We start from the raw sequence: 23,118 nt of genomic DNA, 5'->3' as shown, positions 1-23,118 counted from the left end.
AATATGAAATGGGCTAGACATGGTCTCACCAACCTATAATCCTAGTACTTGGTCAGTTGAGATAGAAAATTGAAGTTCAGAATCATCCAGAGCTAAAGAGTGAGTTCAAAGACAACCTAAACAACTTAGGGAGAGCTTCTTTCAAATCGATAACACACATGCTGCAATAGAGATGTAGTTTGGCATAGATTTCTTGCCCGGAATGCTCCTGGTTTTAGCACCCAGTACTACATTGCCTCCAAGAAAAATATGTTTTCCTATTAATTTGAAATTTTTATTTTGCCTATCAGTTATACAAATAAAATATTTTGAAAAATAAATATAAGTATGAAAGTAGAATTATTAACAACAAAACCCCATAAAATTCTGCAGCTACATGAAACATCATCCTGAAAATTCCAATATTTTGAAATATAATAAGAAATCTGTAATTGACCATGATACCCCTAGAAGTGTAGGCAGAGAAGTTCTGGTACTTTTTGGGTGGGCTTTATGTTTTAAAAAATTCAAAAAATATAACCATGACAAACTAATTGTTTAAGTATATAAAGTTCAACTCTATCGGTGTAACTCATCCCAGAACAAACTGTATTTTGTTGATTATATCTATCTTAATCTAGTACTAATTTTATTTCCTTAGACAACATTGTAATTTATTGTACCACTGAAACAATGATTACTCTTAGAAACCTACAATAAACACGAATTGTTAAAACAATAACAAAGTCACTGGGGAAGCATAGTTCAATGTCTTGAAATATCCTTTTAAATAATGAAACTCAGTATTTAAATTAAGAAGCAGCATGATTTTTGTAACCATAATACAACTAACAAGAACGAAGTGCTCCAGTTTTCAAAACAGTAACAAGTCTTATCAACATATGTGTAGGAAGATTCCTATGGTTCAGAAAACAAGAGAATAGACAGCAACAATAACAACAAACATTCTTAAAACATTTCCAAAAGGAAAGAAATAATACTTCAGAAGGACAGGTTATCTGACTTTAGTTTCCACGAGCAGCTTCATAAGCCTGTGCCCTGTGCCTGTGTCCTACAGCACACGATGGCTGTTCTGAGATAGTAGCATACAGCATGAGGTCCTGTTATTGTCTGCTGTTGATCATTTCCTGAGCAGATACTATTTTTTTTAACATGGTACTTGCAGGGGAGAAGGCCTCTTCTCATCTCATAAGAGACTGAGGGTTTTCACCATCACACTGGAAGATAGTAGTTTTCTCTTTCTGACTTTTAGATCACAGATTAACTTAAACACATAAACATAATTTAAGCAGCATGCTTTTCATTTCTAAATTTTTAGGCTATCCTGAAATTTGTTTTTGGCAAGTTGTGTTGTTAGCAAACCCACACCCACTGACTAAACACAAACAATACATACTTCAATGGCTTTTGTGATCCTAGGTAAAAGTGCGAATTAAAAAAAAAAGTAACCTGAAAGAAAAAAAGAAATTACACAGACCTCACAACGATTTTTAAAGGCTATTTTTCTACAAAAGACAAATTCTTTCTATTTTAATACTTAAAAGTAAAAAAAAAATCATTTTTATTTTCTGCTTTACTTTTTCTGTAAAGATTCTAAAAGGTTAAAACTATTTGTCAACTGTTGTTTCCTGTGTATTCTTCTTTCTTTTTTTATAAAGTTAGCTTACTATTGATTTCTTGTGAATAATTCACTAAAAGCTTATTTCAAGGAACAGATTATTCATGCATTTAACGGAAAGTAGAAAAACAAGAATATTTGAAAGAGGCTTTGATTTAATACAATCTAGTTAGAACATTAAGGTTCAGAAACATTTCTCTAGTTTGGATCTCTTGGTATTCCACATTTTTCCGCAAGTTAAATGGCAGAGATGAGCACCCAGGGCCAGATAACATTCTATCAAGATTTGAGAGCCACAAAAAATGGACTTTTCTTCTTAAGCACATTAACTGAAGCTGTGTGCTAAGTAATTAATATCAGGTAGACACAACAATTAACAATTATAAAATGCCACTGAGAGTTATTTTAATAGGATGTAGTGAGTAAAGTTTTCTCAGAAGGCATGTCCTCTGAGCTTTCAGGAAAAAGATTAATTTTATCATGTAAATTTAGAAGTAGAGAGAAGATACAGGCAGAGAGGAAAGTGCCCCCCCCAAACATGAATACAGAAATACATACATACACATATACAAGAAACATATACAAGTGGCTAACTTGCAGGATTATAACCTCTGTTAAAGTCACACGGGAGGTGAAGGAGATGGGGGAAGCTGGAAAGTGGGACACTCATAGCTCCGATCATTCTACAGCCGTTCTGCAGATCATTCAGAAGCTAATCAAAGCATACAATGAGGGCTCGGGAGCTGGCCAATACATTTGACAATACAGAAATTACTTCTTAACAAAGGATTGGCTTTTGCTTTTTGTTTTTGAGAGAAGATTTTATTTAGTTAAGGTTGGCCTTGAACACCTGATCTTCCTGCTTCTACCTCCCAAGTTTTGCCATTAGAGGTATGTGTTATCACAACCAGCCTAAAGGGAAAAATTAAATTCCTACGCTTAAGAAATGTTTATTGCCATTCTACCAAACACAAAATGTAGAGCCATTTTTACCTTGTTTAAAAAGAGTCAATGCATATTCTACTTGAGGGAGTGCTTCAAGATTCTATACATCTTTGGTTTTTCTCTATGGACTATGCATATATTTCCCCCAATAGTATTTATGCTTTAAATTAATGATATGTACTGCATTCAATCACAGTCATTAAATATATACAAATATACATACAATTTGATGTTTCTTTTGTTTAAAATAATAATTGTAAATTTATTTGTCTGATATTTAATAATTGTATCTATGGTTTTTGCCACTAAAGAACATATTTCTTAGGTAATGAAACAGGAACAAAAGAAAATATTGTCTAAATCAATCTTATTTTTTCTTACACTCAACAAAACCAAGGTGACAAGATGGCCCCGAATGTACTTACCTGTGGACCACTGAAGTGTGTGTGTGTGTGTGTGCAGAATTATGACTATTAAAGAAACAGTCAACACTGAAAACAGAGAAATTGTTAGAGAGCCCACGTAACTTTCTAAACTAGAAAAAATAGATTTTATCTTGAAATTCATCACATGTCAAGTAACCCCTCTCTCATCACTCAATGCAATACAAAAGACATACTGACTGTATTTATAAAATAATCTAATGGTTACATATTTCAAGAACGTACATTGCAACTTTTTAGATCCTTTCAACAGTGTTCGTACTACAATAATCTTACTTAGGAGAGAATATATCCACTGAAATTTAACTAGATGGCAAATTCAGAGCTCTCTGTTCTGAAAGCTCTGTTCCAATGGATAATCTGCCTGATAAAGCGAGAAACAGAAACTGGCAATAAAGGACACCATGGTTGTGGACAGTGAACAGAACTGGACTTTAAGGTATCCTGGATTAGTTTCCTGTGTAAATTAAAAATAACTAGTTGTTCTCCATGGCTGCCACTCTGCTCTGAAAACTCCTTGTCCCATTTTCTCCATCTGGAAGTCTCTTCTGTTACATGTATGCAGCTGCATTTCTCTTAGAATGTGCATGAGGTGTATCTTACATGTGTTCTTTTCAGCTTGCTGGCAACAAACAGCAAGCTTTCTACAATTTATTATTGCCACAATCAACTATTGCCCTTTTCATATTTATCATTACCCTAAAAAATCATAAAAAACTTTTGATCATGAATTGGTAAAGGTATAGATATACACAAATCCACACAGAAACCCAGACTTTTCAAATGCTTCTCTTCCTTGTCTTTGGAACAACAGGACACTAAAAGCAAACACAGCTGGGCTGGGAGAATGTATTGTGCTGGGCAAACACGGACAATCATTAATGTACATATGTTCTGTTTCCTGCCCACCTGGTTAGGTAGAGTAAGCAATCCCCATGCTGCCCTCATAACATCCCACATGCTCCTAAAACAGTCATCCTTTGTAACTCAGTGTGGAAAGGGGAAGATGCCCAGACTCCATCTCCTGAGTGACATGGTCCAGGCTGTAGAAGGTAATGAGGGGCACGAGCAGTTTCTCAAAATATAATAGTAATTAATATCACACATAGTAAGGGCTCTATTATGGCCTTCTTTGTGTAGTAACTGTACTTCATACAATTTGCTAACTTAACAGTTAAAGCAGACAAAACAGGAATACTTACTTCCCCAACAGGCCCAGTAAGATTCATTCTGAGGGTGACCCTGTTCTGATCCAAAATTTAACTGCAGGTCTGGGGGTGGCTCAGCACCCCTTGCTAACCAGCTTTCTGTTAGGTCTGTACTGACCCAACCCTCAGTTCACGTGTCCCCCATCCCAGTTGTTCACTCCTTCTACATTAGTCCCAGCTGAGGGGGCCTTTCACCAAGGGATGTGAACCAAGCGCTTTGCAGGAAACTAAAGAGATCATGTGAAGCCAGAGGCACACCAATTCCTGACATCTCCTGTCTGACAGGTGGGGACAATGCTCCTGACCGGAGGCACTATGAAAGAGCAGATTCCTGCATTCTAGAAAGAAAACTGTGCTCTGGGAAGCCTCAACGTCTGGAGGAAGAGTGGAAACAAAATTTTTGCAGTCCAGCTTGCAGGAGAATCAGAAAGCAAGAGCCAGCTAGGAGATAGCCAATTTGAGGGCTCTGGACGGGCTGAGTTCCCAGTGACTGGCTACAGGTTGCCTTAGAGCAATCTATGGGTAGATTCACAGCTACCCAGGGAAGGCGCGCTGGTGCGCTGGAGGGAGATCAGAGGGTTAGAGAAGGGTTGACAGAAACATGAAAAAAGGAAGGAGCAAAGGAACCCTAAGCGTTTTATCCGGGCAGTGAAATGCCATCCCAAACGAGGCGCGCCTCCCCACAGTAACCCACACAGACCTTGGCGCCGTAACCTGCGCTTCTTGAGGCCGAAGATGCGCACTTTGGAGAAGATATCCACCAGGTTGCCATTGCAAAGCCCGCGGTTCTTGCTGGGGCTGCTCCGCCTCCTGCTGGCAGAGGGCCGGTCCCAGTGCTGCTCCCGCGCCTGCCGCTTCTGGCGGATCAAGCCGCTGGCGATGGCCGCGGCCATGGTGGCCCAGGGAATGGGTCCTGGGGAGGGAGGGACAGAAGCAAGGGGAGCCTGGGGCACTGGAGAGGAAAGGGGCGGTGCAGACAGCTGCTCGCCCTAAGGGAAGCGGAGGGAGGGGCGGTCTGGAGGGGCTGGGGACAGAGGTGAGGGTGCTCAGTGCCCACTCGGACCCATCACCCAGTCTGCTGAGCTTGGACTAGGCGCTTAGATGCGCCCTGGACACAGCAGGGCCAGCCCGGGAAACTGGAGATCTCGGCTGCTTCGGAATCCAGAGGGCTGTGGCTGTAGGTCACCTCGTGTCGCTGGAGCCCTCTCGGGGTCGCCACCACCACTAGCTCAGCTTTTTTGCCCTGCCCGCCTCCCTGGTGAGATGTTGGCAGATCGGAGGGCTTCCTTCCTGGCCACAGAATGGAGGGGCGGAGGACAGGTCGCGGCAGAGCCTCAGCGCATTTGTGGGTCTCCGGGCGCGATAGGCAGGTCTCAGTGCCCAGCTCGAGCTACCCTCGGGCAGGTGCGGCCACAACCGTCTGCTCTCGCCTTCTGCCTGTGATTGTCAAGTGCTTTAGAAATCAGCATCTGGAGAGAGCAATCTTCTCCCCTGTGCTCTCTAATCAAAGCGCTACATTCTTACCCCACTAATCCCCTCCCAACTATGTGGTCCCCCTACGATGTGTCTTCAGAAAGAAAATAAAAACTATACGCAGTAATGATTTAAAATAATAATAAAAAGAGAAAGGAAAAATGAATTGCACCGGGTGGGATGACAAGACGTTGAGCCTGAAGAGGTGGAATTGAAGGAATATCGGTGCGCTTTGACTCAGATGAAACTCGCATGTTTCCGAGGCTGCCACAGCTTAGCTAGGGCTTCTAGAGTCCACAGAAAACTCTCAGCAGCAGTTGAAGGGTGAGACGGTTTCTGCTCTGATTAATCCCTCCAGCACCAAAGCATCCCCACCCCTCGGAGGAGCCGAAAGGAGAGTGAGCCCTGGGGAGGGAGGCACCTCCACTTTTCACCTAGTCACCCAAACTTGTCATAATCTCCCTTTTGCTGCTGTGAAGGGTAAGTTTATCATTTTGAATCGGCAGCAATGAGGAAAAAGGACCAGAGGAGAGGAGACAGATAATCTGTTCTGATGTAGAATGGAGGAAACAGCTTCCAATTCTGCTCCCCATCGGGTGGAAGAGGCGCTGCCAGCTGCCGCAGAGGTTTTACATAGTGACTGGATTAGGATAACTGCCTGGTAGAATACTGAAGAAGTCTTGGCACAAAGATTAGCATGGGGTCGAGAAATGGTGTCTGCAGCAGCACTTGGGATAACAAAAAGCAGCCAGACTGAGGGGCTGCCTTCCTTTGGTTTGCCTGCATGGAACAGCACTGGCAGAGAGCAAAGCCACTTGAGCTGGATCTGAAATTCAAATATAATACTTGATATCTTCTTTCTTCGTTGTCCTGCCTGTGACCTGACAGTGTTCTGCTTTAGATGATTAAACATAGGAAGGGACCAAGAAAGGAGGGGCAGCTGGGGAGAAGCTCTTCATGCATTGGACAGTTTGTGGTTGTAGTTTTTAGGATGAATTCCAGTGACAGATCCAAGTACTAGAGCTGGATCCTCCCCCCTCCATGCATGCACCCTTTGTCTTGCCTATTATCCCAGAAACATAAGGAAAAAGAAATGCAAAAGCCCAACTTCTAACCATCCAGTGTGTACACAGGGGGAAAATGTTTCAACAGTCATTGCAGGTTTATACAAGTCTCTAGGGACTACTCGACTGGAAAGAAAGGCTACAGAACACAGGCAGTGTCTGGAGCAGTTTTGAATAAAATTCTACCTTTTCTTTGGGAAGTTGTCAGAGAGTACTGCAAAGACTCACCAACAGGCAAATGAGGGAAGTGCAGCCTAGGATGTATTCCAGGGAAGCTGGACTTGGACTTTCCACAACTCACACATATCCTTCCCTCAGCTGCTGTGGGGAGGAACATTTATTTGCTGTAATAGAAATATGTAGATTTGGATCCACTAAAGGTAATATCAGGCTTATTTTTTTAATATTAAGAGGCATGTTGAAAACTTATTTCCATCACTTTGATGTTATATCTATAAACACCATAATTATTAAGAAAATATTTTAGAGATGCTTTGTAAGAAGTTTACATTGTTTCATCATCCACGAGTTTAAATGGGGAACCGGGGAAAGGGGAGAATACCAATTTATTTTGTGTATATATCTGTGAAACAATGTCATGACTCATAAAGAAAGAAGGTGGTCTACAGATTGATGAACAATCCTGATAAAATGTGAATAGAAGTATTGGCTTTTCTTTGGTTTAATCGTGGTGTCAAGGATGGGTGGGGGGACACTGCTGAGAGCCATTACTGCAAAGAGGCCAGTTGGACATTTGAAAAGTTTTAGTTTGGAATTTCTGAATGACTTCATGATTAAAACAAACATATTTACATAAAGATTCTTGTAGTGGCATCGTTTTCAGAGAGTGAGATGAGATGTGATATGTAATGACCTTTAAAATTGACTACAACCCCACAAACCATCGTTTTTTCTTTATTAACTTGAATGGGTTAAGCAGCTGTGTTTATTGCTTTCTTTCTAAGATTGCAGTGATTTCTCCCAAAACTCTGAGTGGGGGCTTTCTCAAGGATATCGGATTTGGGGCTTCCTAAGTCACCCTCTCTCATTCTTTCCACAAGCTCCAGGGAGTTTGAGGTTCAGTACCGCAGACAGGAACCCTGGCCGGCTGCCACCCCTTCTTGAAAAAGCAGTGCTTGAGAAACACAGAGTATAAAAGTCTCTGTAAAGCTCCTCCCTTAAAAGCAACCCCCCTCTCTCTTTCTCCTCTCGCCCTCTCCCTCTCTCTTTCCTGCCCCTTCTCTCCCTCTTTCTCATCTCCCACTCTCCCCCTTCCTCCATCCTTTCTTCTTTTCTCTCTTCCTTCCTTTTTTTCAGATAGAAAGGAAATTAATCATCACAGCTTCCGCTGACAGTAATAGCACACCTCGAAACCGAAGCTTCCAGCTGTTTGATACCGGAGAACCACCCTGCTTGCTTGCTTGCGATTTTTCAACCCCAACCCCTGGCAATGTGCCTGGAGCAGAGATTTGAGTTGCAGAGTGTATTCAGACAGTAAAATCTATCGAAACTCCAGCAGTTCTTTCTTTTCGATGTGCCTTTATATTTTTAAAAGAGCTTGAAGCAGTAATGGATAATCAGGGTCTTTTTTAGCTCAATCCTGGTATTTGCCTCTTCTCTCTCCCAAAGGCTGCTTGGCTGTTTACACAGAGAGATAAGTGAAAGAAAACGCAAGAGAGCCATCTGCTGTCTTAAGCTGTGATAAAAGGCAGTGCAGAGCTGGAGAGAAACTTGATTTAGGACAGGTGCACAGGAAAGCAAACCTAAGGACCATAGAGACAAGGCTTCTTAGGGTCTCAGAGACACTTCAGAGCTACTAATTTCACTTTTGGCTTTATATAAAGCAAAGAGAAAAATGGAAGGGAGGAAGCAGTAAGGGAAAAGAAGAAAGGAGAGGACAATACAAGCAAGAGGAGGGGAAGCAAAGAGAGTAGAGAGAAAGAGAGGGATGGGAGAGGTGAAAGGTAATTTAGAAAGGAGATTTTCTGACTAAACTTTTAGGAGGGTGAATTCCAATTTCAGGTGCTCTTGCTTCTTTATTTTGTCTGCAGCTTCTTAAGTGTATGGTGACCTCCAACGTCATTTCAGTTTTGCATTCAGTTTTGCATCTTTTAAACAGAGATAGCCAAGTCTGTTCAATTCTGGCCAAGGAGCACACTCTATCATAATTCCTGGCTATCTTAATGTACACACACAAAAAAATGTCAGCTATTTAATACAATCTCCTAGATCATGAACTCATAGTCTGTGCATTCCTTTGCAATTTCATAGTTTTTATACCACAGCATATATTTTCAGGTACATTTCTTCACTTTCCATTAGTAAATATTGAGTGGACTTGTGAACTTTCCTCTGTATATCCATGCCTCCAAACTGCTGTTCAAAATGTTATCCTGTCTCTTAGATGTTACAGAGTCTATGAGTAGTAAATACTCCTAGCATGTAAAATACCACAGAAACACGAGTTTCTGGAAGGCAATGAATTGTTCCATCATTTGCTGTCCTTTAAGGTTTCTAGAAGATGTCTGATTCCCATTGGCTTATCAATCTACATTTATTGTTTTCTCTGCCTAGAAAATCTTAACTGCTGGGTAAATCTTTACTCATCCCTGCAATGTAAAGTATTGGCTAAAATCACAACCTGAGTGAGGCAAATTGACTGCTGAATCCTTAAGCATTTTGTTTATACTCAGCATGATTTTGTCCCCACAATAGTCATTAACAATAAGGATATTATAGGAATTCAATGATGACCTATATATTAAACATTTAAAGTAGTGTCTATCACACATCTGGAATTCAATAAATAATAACTATTTATAGTGATTTAACTTGTCACTATTAGTTATTCACTTATTTAATTTATTCAGTCCTGATTGAGAGTCAACAAATTTTTATTCAGCCCTGATTGAGAGTCAACAAAGTTTTAAATGATAAAGGGAAACAAAGGGAGACTTGGGTGCTGCACTCAAAACCTTACAGTCTGGCATAGGTCTCGGCATAGATCTATTTTCTGAAAACACAACAGAAAACAACCCCAAATTTCTTCCCTATTTACCCTACCATGATCTCCAATTAATGTACAAATGCACGCCTTTGTAAATACTTCCCCAATGTTGACATAACATGTAACTTCTGTTAACAAAAGAGCAAGGTAGATTACTATATCTACAAAGATTTACAATTGGTGTGGCCAGCACCAAACTAATATCTTTTTCTTCTTTTTTTTTTTTTTTTTTTTTTTGGTTTGTTTTGTTTGTTTTTCATGACAGGGTTTCTCTGCAGCTTTAGACCCTGTCCTGGAGCTAGCTCTTGTAGACCAGGCTGGTCTTGAACTCACAGAGATCCGCCTGCCTCTGCCTCCCGAGTGCTGGGATTAAAGGCGTGCGCCACCACCGCCCGGCTATCTTTTTCTTCTTAAACCTGGTCTTTGTTTAATCTTTCCCATTACTAGAGAAGCAACTCTTTTCTTGTTCTTCTGGCCCAAATCTCTAGAATTATACTAGGCTCATTCTTTCTGTAAACCCCACATATACTGGTGGTGGAACTACTCAACTTATCTTCAAAAAACACACACAATATGTTCACAGTCTTCATTGTCACTTCCATTCGCTCATCATTCCACCATGTGGACCACTGAAGAAGTAACCTAATGGTTTCCTTAGGACTCACTGTATGCAGCTCAGTGTTGCATACCTCAACACTGTAACCAAAACACTGGAGGTAAAATTTAGGTGATATCACAACCTTGTTCAAAATCCTAGCTTCTGCTTCACCTCTGCCTTAATTTGTTTCCAGATAGCTTATTCTTCCTTGATCATCATTTGTGCTCATGGCCCAACTTTTATACTCTGCACTCATTCTGATGCTCACCTCCACAGATTTACATGTCTGTTTACAATACTGCCGATGATCACAGTCCTTAAACTCAAACAACCCTCCTTGTTTTATGGATCCATAGAGTATACACCATTTAAAAAGTCCTTTGTTTATTTGGTCCATTTCTCCCCTTTTATAAGCCTGTAAGAATGCAGATCCTGCATTTCTACTTATTGTCCCATACATACCCACTCAGCGCTGAACAAGTAATAATATTTTAAAGAAAGAAATTGGACATGCATATCGACAGTTGGTACCAAGTAAGATGGACAGTGTGGTGATTTGAAAGCAACTGGCCCACATAACGCCCACATAATATCAAAGAGAGTGGCACTATTAGGAGGTATGGGCTTTGTTGGAGGAAAGGTGTCACTGTGGGGTGGGCTTTGAGGTTTCCTATGCTTAAGATACTGCCCAGTGTCTCAGTTGACTCCCTGTTGCCTGCAAGATGAAGCGTTCATTCTCAGCTGTTCCAGCAACATGTCTGCATGCAAGCCGCCACGCCCTTTATCATGATGATAAAGGACAGAACCCTTGAAACTGTAAGTGAGCCACCCCAATTAAATGTCTTCTTTGTAAGAGTAGCCTTGGTCATGGTGTTTCCTCACAGCAACAAAAACCCTAAATAAGATAGAAGTTGGTACCAGGGACTGAGCTATTGCTGTATTAGAACTGACCGTGTTTTTGTTTGGAGTAATTGGACTTTGGGAGTTTGGATTAAAGAGTTAAATATTTAAAATACTGCTTCAAGGGCCATACAAGTAGGAGCATGGAGACCTTAAAGACTTTCCCCAAAGTGACACACTTCCTCTAACAAGGCCACACCTATTAATAGTGCCACTCACATTGTAGGCCATTTTTTTTTTCAAAACACCACAATGTCTATATGAATTTTTTTTCACTTATAGGAGAAATGATGTAGGATTCCCTCTGTATGCTGTGAATATGTTTTTATTGCCATTAGTGAATAAAGAAGCTTCTTGGGCCAACGACAGGACAGAATATAGTCAGACTGGAAGAGATATAGTAAGACAACAGGCGGAGTCAGGGAGAAACTATGTAGCTGCCACAGGAGACAGATGCCGGATTCCAGATAGAACCTTACCGATATGCCACAACCACGTGGCAATACACAGATTAATAGAAATGAGTTAATTTAAGATATAAGAGTTAGATAGAAATATGCATAAGCTAATAGGCCAAGCAATGTTTTAATTAATACAGTTTCTGTGTGGTTATTTCAGGTCTGAGCAGCTGTGAACAAACAAGCAAGCCTCCACCAACAGAGGAACAAAATGTCTAACATTCATTTTTCATTTTATCATTACCACTAATTTATGAGGTCTAAAACAATGAATGGATAAATTCATCATTATACTGTATACAAAAAAAGAGGAGTAAGCATGTGTTATCCTATAGATTTTAATACATGTGCTAATTTAACATGGGAAAGTGACATCAGAGAAGCCATAAAGGCCGCTCATAACCTTGTTAATCCTTTGATCCTGTGTATTTTGGGTTGATTTTGAATAGTTTTCACTAAAAAAAATACTTCCAGTCTTTTATCTTTTTGTGATTGTTTTAATTTATTTCTTATGGTTCAGAATTGAGGGACTCATAGAGTATAAATAAGTAAATATTCTGCAAATATTTCCCAAGAACGTATTTGACCAACATCATACTGTGAACGACTCACTCCATCTATGACACGACTGACTTTGTATTCTTTACTTTCCAAATTCCTAAGCATTTCTTAAATTGTGAGCAAAATAGTATACAGCATTTCTTTTTCATGATCAAATCAATGTCAACTAATTCTGGGTAAGGGGGACCAGGGTTATAAATGATATATTGGAATTTGATTTTATATTCCTGATTAATAAGTTTGACATGAAAAGTTTGAGAGATTTCTCTGGAAAGGTAGAAACTATAGATTTATGTTTCTACATATTAGATAACGCATCAAGAAGTAGTATTAATATGTACTTGGTTTTAGTTTTCAACTATTAATTAAAAATGGATGCTAATCTCTTTGTGACAAAGTACAAAATCACATTTTGTTTAATTTCTGTGACAGAATTTTTGTTTCTTATTTTAGATTCAAAGAATAAAATGTAAAACCTGTCAAAGAATTTTAGTTTTTAAGAAATAATTTGTAACATTATTAATATAACAGCTGTATCAACTAAAGTTGCTCAATACATTTATTGCACGTAGGTAAGAGATTTCCCTCTATTAAAAAATTTGTAAGGAAGATTTGTTGTTGCTTAATATTTTGATTAAATAAAGAAAAAGGAAAACTATTGATGCTCAAAACCTGTGAACATTTTCCCTATGGAAGGAACACCATATTGATAATAACAGATGGTTAATTTTATGATTCTAGTGTGTTTTCAAAAATTCATTAATAAGTTTGAAAAATCATCCACAGTAGCACCCATTTTTTTATATTAAAGTGACTTCAAAATGTGCATAGCATTCATCTCAGAAATTAAATTGCTGGCTCTCTTCTCCTTCTGAATCACTGTACAGATACTAATGTCACTAATTTTAAATGATAGATTATTGGATTTCAAAAATTAGTTAACATCTCAATAGAAAAATAGTTACTTTCACAAAATATAAATGTATATATATATCCTTAAATATAAATAATATGTTCATAAGACATACTTTTCTTTATATTCACTATTATAACTAGCTTATATTCATTAATAGTACAATAGCCACATTCATAGCAATTCAGTGTTCTAAACAGACATTGTGTCATTTGCATTTATCATATTTTGGTGAAATATACCCAAACATCTTCATAGGCATACATATCTGCACATTAAAGCATACAAGTAAATTTCTAATACTTTCAAGATAATTATGAAGCATTAGTGACTGCTGGAAAACAACGATCTTAAAGCTTTCTGTTCCATACTAATGAGTATGTTTCTGTTACCAATTCAAGAATGAGGTATTATTTTTAAAACTGAAATATATAAGAAACTCAAAAAGTACAGTAGGGAAACTCCAAATAATTTGTTTTAAGATGAATATATTATATGAATAGATATTTCTCAGAAGAAATACACAATAAGTATGAATCAATGCTCACGAGGGAAATACATGATATTTATATAATATATGATCTTAGCACAGACTGGATCACCTCTATCAAAACATCAATAACCAATACTGGTAATAGTGTTGGAAAATAGAACTGGGATGTACACAACACCAGTGCAGCCATTTAGAAAACAGCATAAAAGCTTCTAAAAGTGAGATATCATGCCATTCAACTACCCAAATGTTTTGTTTATACAAAAAGGAAATTAAATAACACATCAAAAACATAACTGCACTTCGCTGTTCATTGGGTATTATTCATACTAATCACTAAACTGTGGAAAACTTACACTAAAAAATGCCATATCCACATTTATCTGAGGAAGAATAGATAAGTCTCTCTCTCTTTCTCTCTGTCTCTGTCTCTGTCTCTGTCTCTCTCTCTCTCTTTCTCACACACACACACACACACATACACGTGTGTGTACAATATAGGATATCAATGTCATCTAAAATAAAATTTTGTCATTTGTGACACAATGAATGGAACCTGAAGACAATGTGTTAAGAGAAATAAGTCAAGCACTGAAAGAAATAATGTATGCTCTCAAACATCTATGAAAGCTAAAATCCTCAACTGCAAAGAAGGAAGAGCTCCACAGCATAGTAGAGTAATTATAAGATGTAGCAGAAGAGAGGTCAAGAGCTCCAAACACAGACAAATTGCAAGTGCAAAAAGGAGGCAGGGATACTGATTATGCTCACCAGAACGTTGAACACTGTCTACATATAGTGTATTATCATTGTGCCCCACATGTATAAATAGTCTGACAACAAAAAGAACATTTTTGAAGCTAATGCTTAAGTGAAAATTAGTAATAAATTAGAAGATGTGTACAAGCTCTAATTCTTTTAATTTTAACTGAGACTTTGTCTCTAGATTTATAAGACATCTAAATAGTGCTGTAGTTTGTGAAGAATATGTCATGATCCAGCTTCACAGTAGGGAGAATTCAGTGACATTAAATGATTATCAAATCTGCTCTGTTGGAAAATCACAGAGCAGAAGCATTTGTTTTCTCTCCTATAGAATCTGTCATCCAGAAGTCAGCTATTTGAAATCAAACCATCTGCGATAGAATCAAGTACAGAATAGGGACTTATATCTAAAAACTTAGTACTCCTGGCATCCTTGTTAATGGCATTATGAATATGTGATACTTTCTGAATTCTATGTGAAAATGCTCATGTGTATTTTCATAGTATTGGATTTACAGATTTTATTTATCAAAAATAAGAACCCTTAATTCCTAAGGGGAGGGGATTAAGAAAAGTGAACACATGGCATCTAATGCTATGCTTTCTCACTCTGAAAGTGAAACATACTCATTGAGAGAAAATACATAATTTAATGATAAATTCAAGATCCCCTAATCTCAGCAATATAAACTTTTTACGAGAATTTCTCTAGTATTTCTAATATTTATCGCAACCGTTTTATAATCTGATTTTTGACACAATTTAACAACTAAGAATTTAGAGTTGAGGTAAAAAAAAAAAAAAAAAAACACAGAGTGTAAGATCATACCCTTAAGGACAGGATCTCGGAGTCTGTGGAGGACTAGTGCATTATACAGACTAGAATTTCTGGGGTGTGTGTGTGTGTGTGTGTGTGTGTGTGTGTGTCTGCTTGAGAGCATAAGCATATGAGTGCAGTTGCCCATGGGGACCAGAAGAGGGGACCTGATCTCCTGGAGCTGGATTTCCAAGAGATTGTGAGCTATTTATCATAGTTGATGAGAATCAAAGAGCAACATGTGCTTTTAACCATGGAATTGTCTCTCTTTTTTAGTAACCTACAGTGTAACTTTCCCATATAATCTGTAAAAGGAGCCCCACAGTCTTAGTAGCTTATACAATAATGCAATTATTTTTTTTACTGTCCTGGGAAGTCAGAGTATCAATTCAGTTTTACTGGCTAAATCAAGATATTGGCCATGATTTTTGAATATCCTAAGGAGAACTGATGTGTTCTTGCTTTCTGAAAAAAAATTCCCTTAAGAACATAATTATTCTGTGTCTCATGGACCATTCCTTTTATCAATCCAACTTCTTGAACTGATACATCCCCGTACAGTTGACTTGATCCTATTGCCTCTTTCATTATAAGAACATTCATGGCTTGTCCACTCAAACAAAATCCCTATCTTAAGACGTTCAACACAGTCATATTTACAAAATTCATACAGTTATCATGACCATAGGTTTCAGGGAAAAGTGTGTGTACAAATTTGAGAGGCTGTTATTCAGCCTATCACAGCTACCTCTACATCTCATATGGGAACATATAACTTGCCCAAGCACTATACAGTCACTGACCCAATTCACTACCATGAACAGTTCCAGAGTACCTCTGTCCCCAGTAACTTTTAAAATGAAGTTTGGGTTTTTTTTATATACTTAATTATTTGTTTATTCAACAGCTATTCATTTGATTGAATCTCTAACTACTGCCTTCCCTTATCTTTCTGAGTCATCTACTCCCTGCCCAGAATGTCTTGTGATCATTTGCTGTAACCTCTTTGGTAATATCTACTTACTGGAACATTTTTGGATTTTAATTATTAAACCTTTCAGAAGAAAAAGACAAAGGGAGCAGGACACAGCAACTCTCCACTGTTGTGGAAACAGAAGCATCATGCTCTCCTGTGGATCATGAGAACATACTTTTCTGAGCTCCACAGAAATCAATCCACGGAGAATTTAATTTCTTGAATTTATAACGGGATTTTCGTGAGATTTAGGGCTATAGAATTGAGCTAAATAAAACTAAAGGTAAATGCAGTGCTCTACAAAATGAGATTTGGGGCCTAAAGCTATCATCAAATAAAAGATATCGATTCTGAACATTCTTTTCCCCTTTTTCATTTTCATTTCTTTTTAATGTAGCTTTAGGAATGGTAGTAGACAATTAGCCTTCTTCCTCAGAAATTTAGATTGTATCTTAGGTTAGAATTTGCTGTAACTAGTTATACTTGAAGACAAATGAAACTTACCATTTGAGAGAATAATAAAGGAACAAGAGTTATTTCCTAGATTGTGCAAGCCTGTTTGCATACCTGTGTGTGTGTATGTGCATATGAATGTGTGTGTATTTATTCACATGAATGTATCCAAGTGTGTGTGTGTGTGTGTGTGTGTGTGTGTGTGTGTGTGTGTGTATAATCAGAATGGGAGATAAGCTGTAGAAACCTTGTAATTTTATATGGAGAACACCACAGGAGGCCCTAAATAAAATAAAACAAAAGCAACAGGTTCTGTTTGAAAGGTTTGAAAGAAAATGGTTCAAAAGAGAGTGGCACTATCAGGAGGTGTAACTTGGTTTGAGTAGTTGTGGCTTAGGAGGAGGAAATGTGTTACTGTGGGGATGGGCTCCGAGGTCTCCTATGCTCAAGATACTCAGTGTGGTAGACACATTTGCTGCTGCCTGTGGATCAAGAGGCAAGCCTCTCAGATTCTTCTCCACCACTATGCCTAGCTACATGTCTTCCTGTCCTGCCATGATGATAATGGATTAAACCTCTGAAACTATAAGCCACTCCAGTCAAACTTATAAGAGTTGCCATGGTCATGGTGCCCCTTCACAGTAATAGAACCCCTATCTAAAACAGATTCCTCAAAGAAGTCCAGCTTTAACATTTATCTTGCTCACCTGTACCTACATCTCTGGTCCTTGGTGTGGTATTCTTTGTTCCTTCTTTTGAGAACCACAGATATCTGAACTTGGCTTCCATAGATATCAGTAACAAATGCTGCAAAGAGGCCTTTGTGAGTTGGAAATAGCAGTCACTTTTTTTTTCTGGTTTTCATTCATATATACATTTCATGCATGCATAAAATATTTGAAATCATAGGCATGTTAGTCAATGGATCTCTACCAGCCAACAGGGATAAAATGTTCAAATAGAGCATTTCTTCAAGATGTCTCATGGATTCGGTTCAACTTGACTGCACCCCACTTGTGTTCTCTTCTTCATGAAATGGGCTTAGTGATGCTCTCAAGACATTTAGTTCTGGCAGGACCAGTTTCAGACTTATTCATGTCAGGAATATGTTACTATAAACAGGAAACTGCAGCATAACATCCTTTCCACAGCAAAGTTTGGAACTTAGTTATATTTAGCTAGTAGTCAGGGAAGAACTCAGAAATGAGGGTCTTACTTTCACAGCCCTGGAGGCCTAGCTTTCATGACTATCTTTTGTCTTTTTAAACATTCCAGAAGTTGTTCTTACCCTTTGTCACTACACTCAGGCCCACCAATGAGTGCTCAGCTCTTCTGCCTCTGAGGGTATTTTTCTGGTCCCAACTGCTCCCAGCCTCTCCTGCTCAGAGCTCCCCACTGTAGTGCCTCTGCTTTCCTGGGCCTGGGACACCTTGTGCATAGTTCATTTTTTGCCACCACTGGAAGGAAGAAAATAATGCTAAGCTGAAGTGTTGGACTTAGATTCCTATGAGTCTCCACCTGCAAGTAAAACCTACAGGCTCTTAATCCCATTGTCTTTTCTTATCTCAAGGAAAAGAATTCATTTTCAAAAGCCCGACAAAGCAATAGGCCTTTAGGAGATAGATATTTGATAATAAATCTTCTCTTAGATAATGTGATCATATGTCCAGTTACTAAGAGAAACCCAAAAGACAGCAGCTTGGGGAGAATTTTAGCCATAAGCTAGGGCACCTTAAGTGTAAGAGAAAGTAGAGATGTCACTTTCCCAATGGATTCCATAATATTTTAATAAAATGAGTGACACACAATGGATAAAAGGTGGGTAATGTCACGCAAAATGAGCTTTCTGCTTCATTGATAATAATAAGACTGAATGTAAAATCAAATCTCATTACAAAATCACAAAAATAATCATTGAGAGACTTTTTACAACTAAAATTACTGAGAGCTAATAAAAGTTGCAAATAATATAAAAACCAAAATATCCTAAACTTGTGTGTTCTTGTGTTAGTGTGCATGTGTTTTTATATATTTTATGCTTTTAACAAACAGAAAAATCACCATGTATCTTAATTCCATTTTGTTTTTAAATTTTAGTAATTTAAGGCACTGAATCGAAATCTTAATCTGTTGCATTACAGTATCCTTCCCCATTTAAAAATGAGGACAGGAACTCACTTTGGGGATGATCTGGCTCAATAGCCTAATTTTTTTTGGTCCGGCTGATTTATTTATATTTAACAAGAATTAAAATTTTTATTTTATTTTTAAAGAAAACAAACTTTTTATTTTACATACTAATCCCAGTTCCCACTCCCTCCCCTCCTTTCATTCCCTCCACCTCCTCCCACCAACCCCCATCCACTCCTCAGAGAGAGTAAGTCACATTGCTTTGGGGAAGCTCCAAGGCCCTCCTGACTCTAACTATGCTGTGCAAGGTATCCATCCAAAGAGAATGGGTTTCCCAAAAGCCAGTACAAGAAGTAGGGATAAATCCTGGTGCCACTGTGAGTGACCCCGCAGTCTGCCCCAGCCATGCCACTGTCACCCACCCTTACTATGAGCCCAATGGGAAAGAGCTGTGCAGCCCTTTTTCATTTGTGTCTTAAAAGGACGTCACAAGAACATAAAATAAGATTGAACTTATGGCTCTAAGGCCACATGCAAAATGCTGGAAGCAAGTATTTTGAAGTGAAATAGTTATTTGTTCCTTCCCATATTTGCCCACCTTCCCTTTATAACCATTAAAACTTAACTTTTAAAAATTAAAATATTTAGTTTGAAGAATTCCAGGTGTAAGAAGCGAGTTCTAAAATCCTAGGCCATGACTATCTAGTGTGTGTATGTGTATGTGTGTATATATGTGTAAGCGTGTGTGTGTTTTTGTGTGTGTGTGTGTGTGTGTGTGTGTGTGTGTGCGTGTTTTTGAGCTCAGCATTTAACATAGGTTTATAACAATAGAGAAGAGAAAACCTTGGCTGGATAATTAACCTCCAGTTTGGTGAGGAGAAGATAGATACGATAGTACCATAAGAAACTTCTTTTCTCTCTGTTGTCTAACGTCATTTTATTTAGAAATGTTCTTAGTTACACATTTCCAACCTCCATCTCTCCCTACTAATCACATATAGAAGCGACCTTGTTACTTTCAGCAATATCAATAATACTATACTATCATCTATCTATCTATCTATCTATCTATCTATCTATCTATCTAAGAAAATTTCTATCTAATCTTTCTTTTCAATATAATTGTAATTTGTGGTGTTAGATATGTTAAATTAAAATGCAATAAACACCATGTCAAAAGTGTTGACTCATCTTGTGCACAGCTTCAGCACAAGAAAATGATCTGGAAGTTATGATGTCAACTCTAAGATCCACAATTATCTGCAAAAAAGCCACTCTGTTAGCAGATAGAATCTGAGAAAATCTGCCATGGAGAGCTGAGGAGGAGCACCTTCATTTCCATCCTTGAGGGACACATTTGAAACAGAAGGTCTTGGCTCCTCGTCACACACTGTGCAAAACTCACCAGCCAACCAAGGCTTCTATTCTACCAACAGTTGATGTGGGTACCTCTTTGTCCTAATTCTTCAACTGAGCCCACACTCAACTCCAGAATGCACATACACAACAGAGAAAATATGCAGGCACATCCTATTAACCCAGAAAACTGCATCCTTTCTCCACAAAGCTCCAATGTCATTGGTTCTAACCCTTTTAATGCTGCAACCCTTAAATAGTGTGCCTCATGTTGCAGTGATTCCCCCAACCATAAAATTATTTTCATTACTATTTCATAACTGTAATTTTGCTTCTGTTATGGACTGTAATGTAAATAGGTTTGGATATAGAAGTTTGCCAAATTGGTCACAACTCACAAGTTGAGAACTGCTATTCTAAATAGTTGTGTGGCTGCTATGGCCAGTCTAAAGATATGTTTAATGTGTTATAAGTTTTCCTTCCTAACTAAGATATCTATAAAATTTTAGCAAGATATTTGTAAACATAGTATGAATCTTAAAAGAGGGATTATCAATGGTCCTGTTGCAAATCAATTATACAATCTACTATCTACTGAGCGCATGTCACAGAACTAGGTTTCCAGAGTGTAACATCTATTTAATTTTTGAGACCACACTTCAAGTAAAAAAAAAATTTTTCCTTCTACTTACAAGATAACAGGAATGAGCAACTATAGGCTTATGATATTTGAGACTACCTGAGGCCTGATTGAAATGTTCCTTAGTGTTCAAACCCTTAAGGCTCTAGAAATCAATGTGCTAAAGGAATGAGAAGAATTTCACAACATATCTTTTAGATACTTCATGAAAATAGTTAAATTTTGGGGATCCTCAAACTTGTTGCAATGTAGATAAATGGATTGCACTTTAATTCTGTCACAGCACAAAAATGCCTACTCCTCAGCCATGAAAGTCATTTAAGAACTAGTCAAATCCACTATTAATATGGATAACATTCCCTGTCTACATCCATGGTCTGATTTGGATTATTGAAGCCTACTTGAAGCAATGAATGTTAGTAGAGTTCCTCTGGTATTGTCATTGGCAATATTTATTTATTGTCTATTTATTGAATATTACATGCTGAATTATATTCTCATTCACATCTTTTAAATTTCTGTGTTGACCTCCTACCTCTATTACCTCAGAATATGTTCTAGTTGGAGACAGGGTAAGTTAAAATGAGGCTATTTTGATGACCTTAACCTAATCTGACTGATATCTAGATCAGGGGAAATCCAGACACAAGAGAGATATTAGTAATGTTTCCATACAAAGGAGACCACATGAAAAGAAAGAATGGCAACAGCCACCCATAAGAAAAGGAAATGAGTCTTTGAAGAAAAAAAAACAGCCCTGATAATATCATGATCTTGGCCTTCTAGACACTAAACATTTGAGAAATTTTATTTCTATTATTTAAGTTAGTGTTTTATATTTTATCAAAGCAAGCTAAATAAGCTAATGCATTATTTGAAAACTAGTTTGCCTTTGTGCTGAAACAATGTCATTTATAAAAATCCTGACTTCATGCTTGGAACACTGTTTAGTTATGCCATTTCTTCCTATAGAATCTCGTAAAAATTGCCACTGAGGCCAGATTCCCTGAAGGATTCTCCCCACAGTGTACTATGTGAATACTGGTGGATAAACCAGAGTCTAATCTTTAAGCTTCTACTGGCAACTTCTGTAGAAGTTGGTTTTAGTGATTGAATCCACTTGTAAATAAGAAGTAGAAACCTTTTGCAAACAGAGAGTACCATTTGTTCATGATACAAGGAAAAATTTCACTGACACAAAGAGAAAAGCTTTGCATAATTTATACAGCTTCTCTTTTCTTCATACTGGTAAATGTAATTAAGATGAATATCTGACAAAAGCATCTTTGTGAAATTAGAATTTATAATTATTCTACCTGCTTTTATCTCTTGGGTTCTGAGTAGAAATGAATATGGGAAGAATATTAATTTTATTCCTAATGAAAATTGCTCTTAAAATACCATGGTGCCACATTTGTCCTGATAAAAATCCAGGTCAAAGAGAAAATTTTAGTCCTGTAAAACTGATAATCAGGTCTAGACATGCAGTTTAGTTGTAGAGCTTGCCTAACTTGCACAAAGCCTTGGTTTTTCTCCCTTAAACACAGAAACAAATAAATATAGTATCATTTAAGCATCTCTCAGTTAATAAAAATAGGTAATTTATTTTCTTTTAAAACTGATCCCCTTGGAGTGACAAAAGTATCTTTTTAGATGCAGTTACTACCCTTAGCCCATCTGGTGTTTCTATTGCTTTTTTAATGTAACCTAATAAGCATATCAAACAGCATCTTTGTTCCCCTGAATCTTCTGTGAATCCTTCAATGGAACTGATAAGACACATATATTCTAATTCTTAAGGAAAAAAAATACTCTCAGCAGAAGCAGGATTTCTCCAGTGGGTAATTTGCATCCCACAAGAACCTTTGGGAATGCAAGGAGACTTAATCAATTATCATAAATGGGAGACAAGGGTAGGTATTGGCATTTAAAGAAGAGAGACGTGAGATATCACTAAAAGTTATACATTGCAAAGCACAGGCCATTCTTCAAAAAATAAATATCAAACTCAAAACAGAGAAAGAAGTTAGATAGACCCTACCTACCTAGGAGCAAGCACACTGGGATCAAGAGGACTTGATGCTGCAGTTGGGAAAACAATGTGATGAATGAATAAAACCTGCTAAGTTTCAGGTTTCTGTCACTCTCTAACTCTTCTCATGGTCTACCTCTGTAAGTTGTGTATGTCATCTGTATTAAATCTCTTTCTCCCTGTTTACTAGACCTCCTGGAAATTGACTTAAATATACCAACAGAACCATTACATGCAATCATCTATGTGATGATTATAAATGGCTTTG

The 23,118-nt window shown here is 37.9% G+C and overlaps 1 protein-coding gene across 3 annotated transcripts in view; it reads right to left on the bottom strand.

The window, feature by feature from the left end:
• Fgf14 (fibroblast growth factor 14) overlaps nucleotides 1-23,118 on the bottom strand; it is a 478,361-nt gene that overhangs the window by 140,357 nt on the left and 314,886 nt on the right. The window contains exon 1 of one of the 3 annotated variants that reach the window (XM_038310677.1): nucleotides 4,915-5,153. The exons of the other annotated variants lie outside the window; for them this stretch is intronic. Coding sequence (XP_038166605.1) covers nucleotides 4,915-5,107 — 193 coding nt within the window. The 5' untranslated portion in view covers nucleotides 5,108-5,153. Of the gene's footprint in view, nucleotides 1-4,914; nucleotides 5,154-23,118 lie in introns of those variants that run through there. 3 annotated transcript variants of the gene reach the window in all.

The sequence above is a fragment of the Arvicola amphibius genome, chromosome 13, assembly GCF_903992535.2.
Source record: "Arvicola amphibius chromosome 13, mArvAmp1.2, whole genome shotgun sequence".
Taxonomy (NCBI): domain Eukaryota; kingdom Metazoa; phylum Chordata; class Mammalia; order Rodentia; family Cricetidae; genus Arvicola; species Arvicola amphibius.
This window is presented reverse-complemented; position numbering and strand designations above follow the sequence as displayed.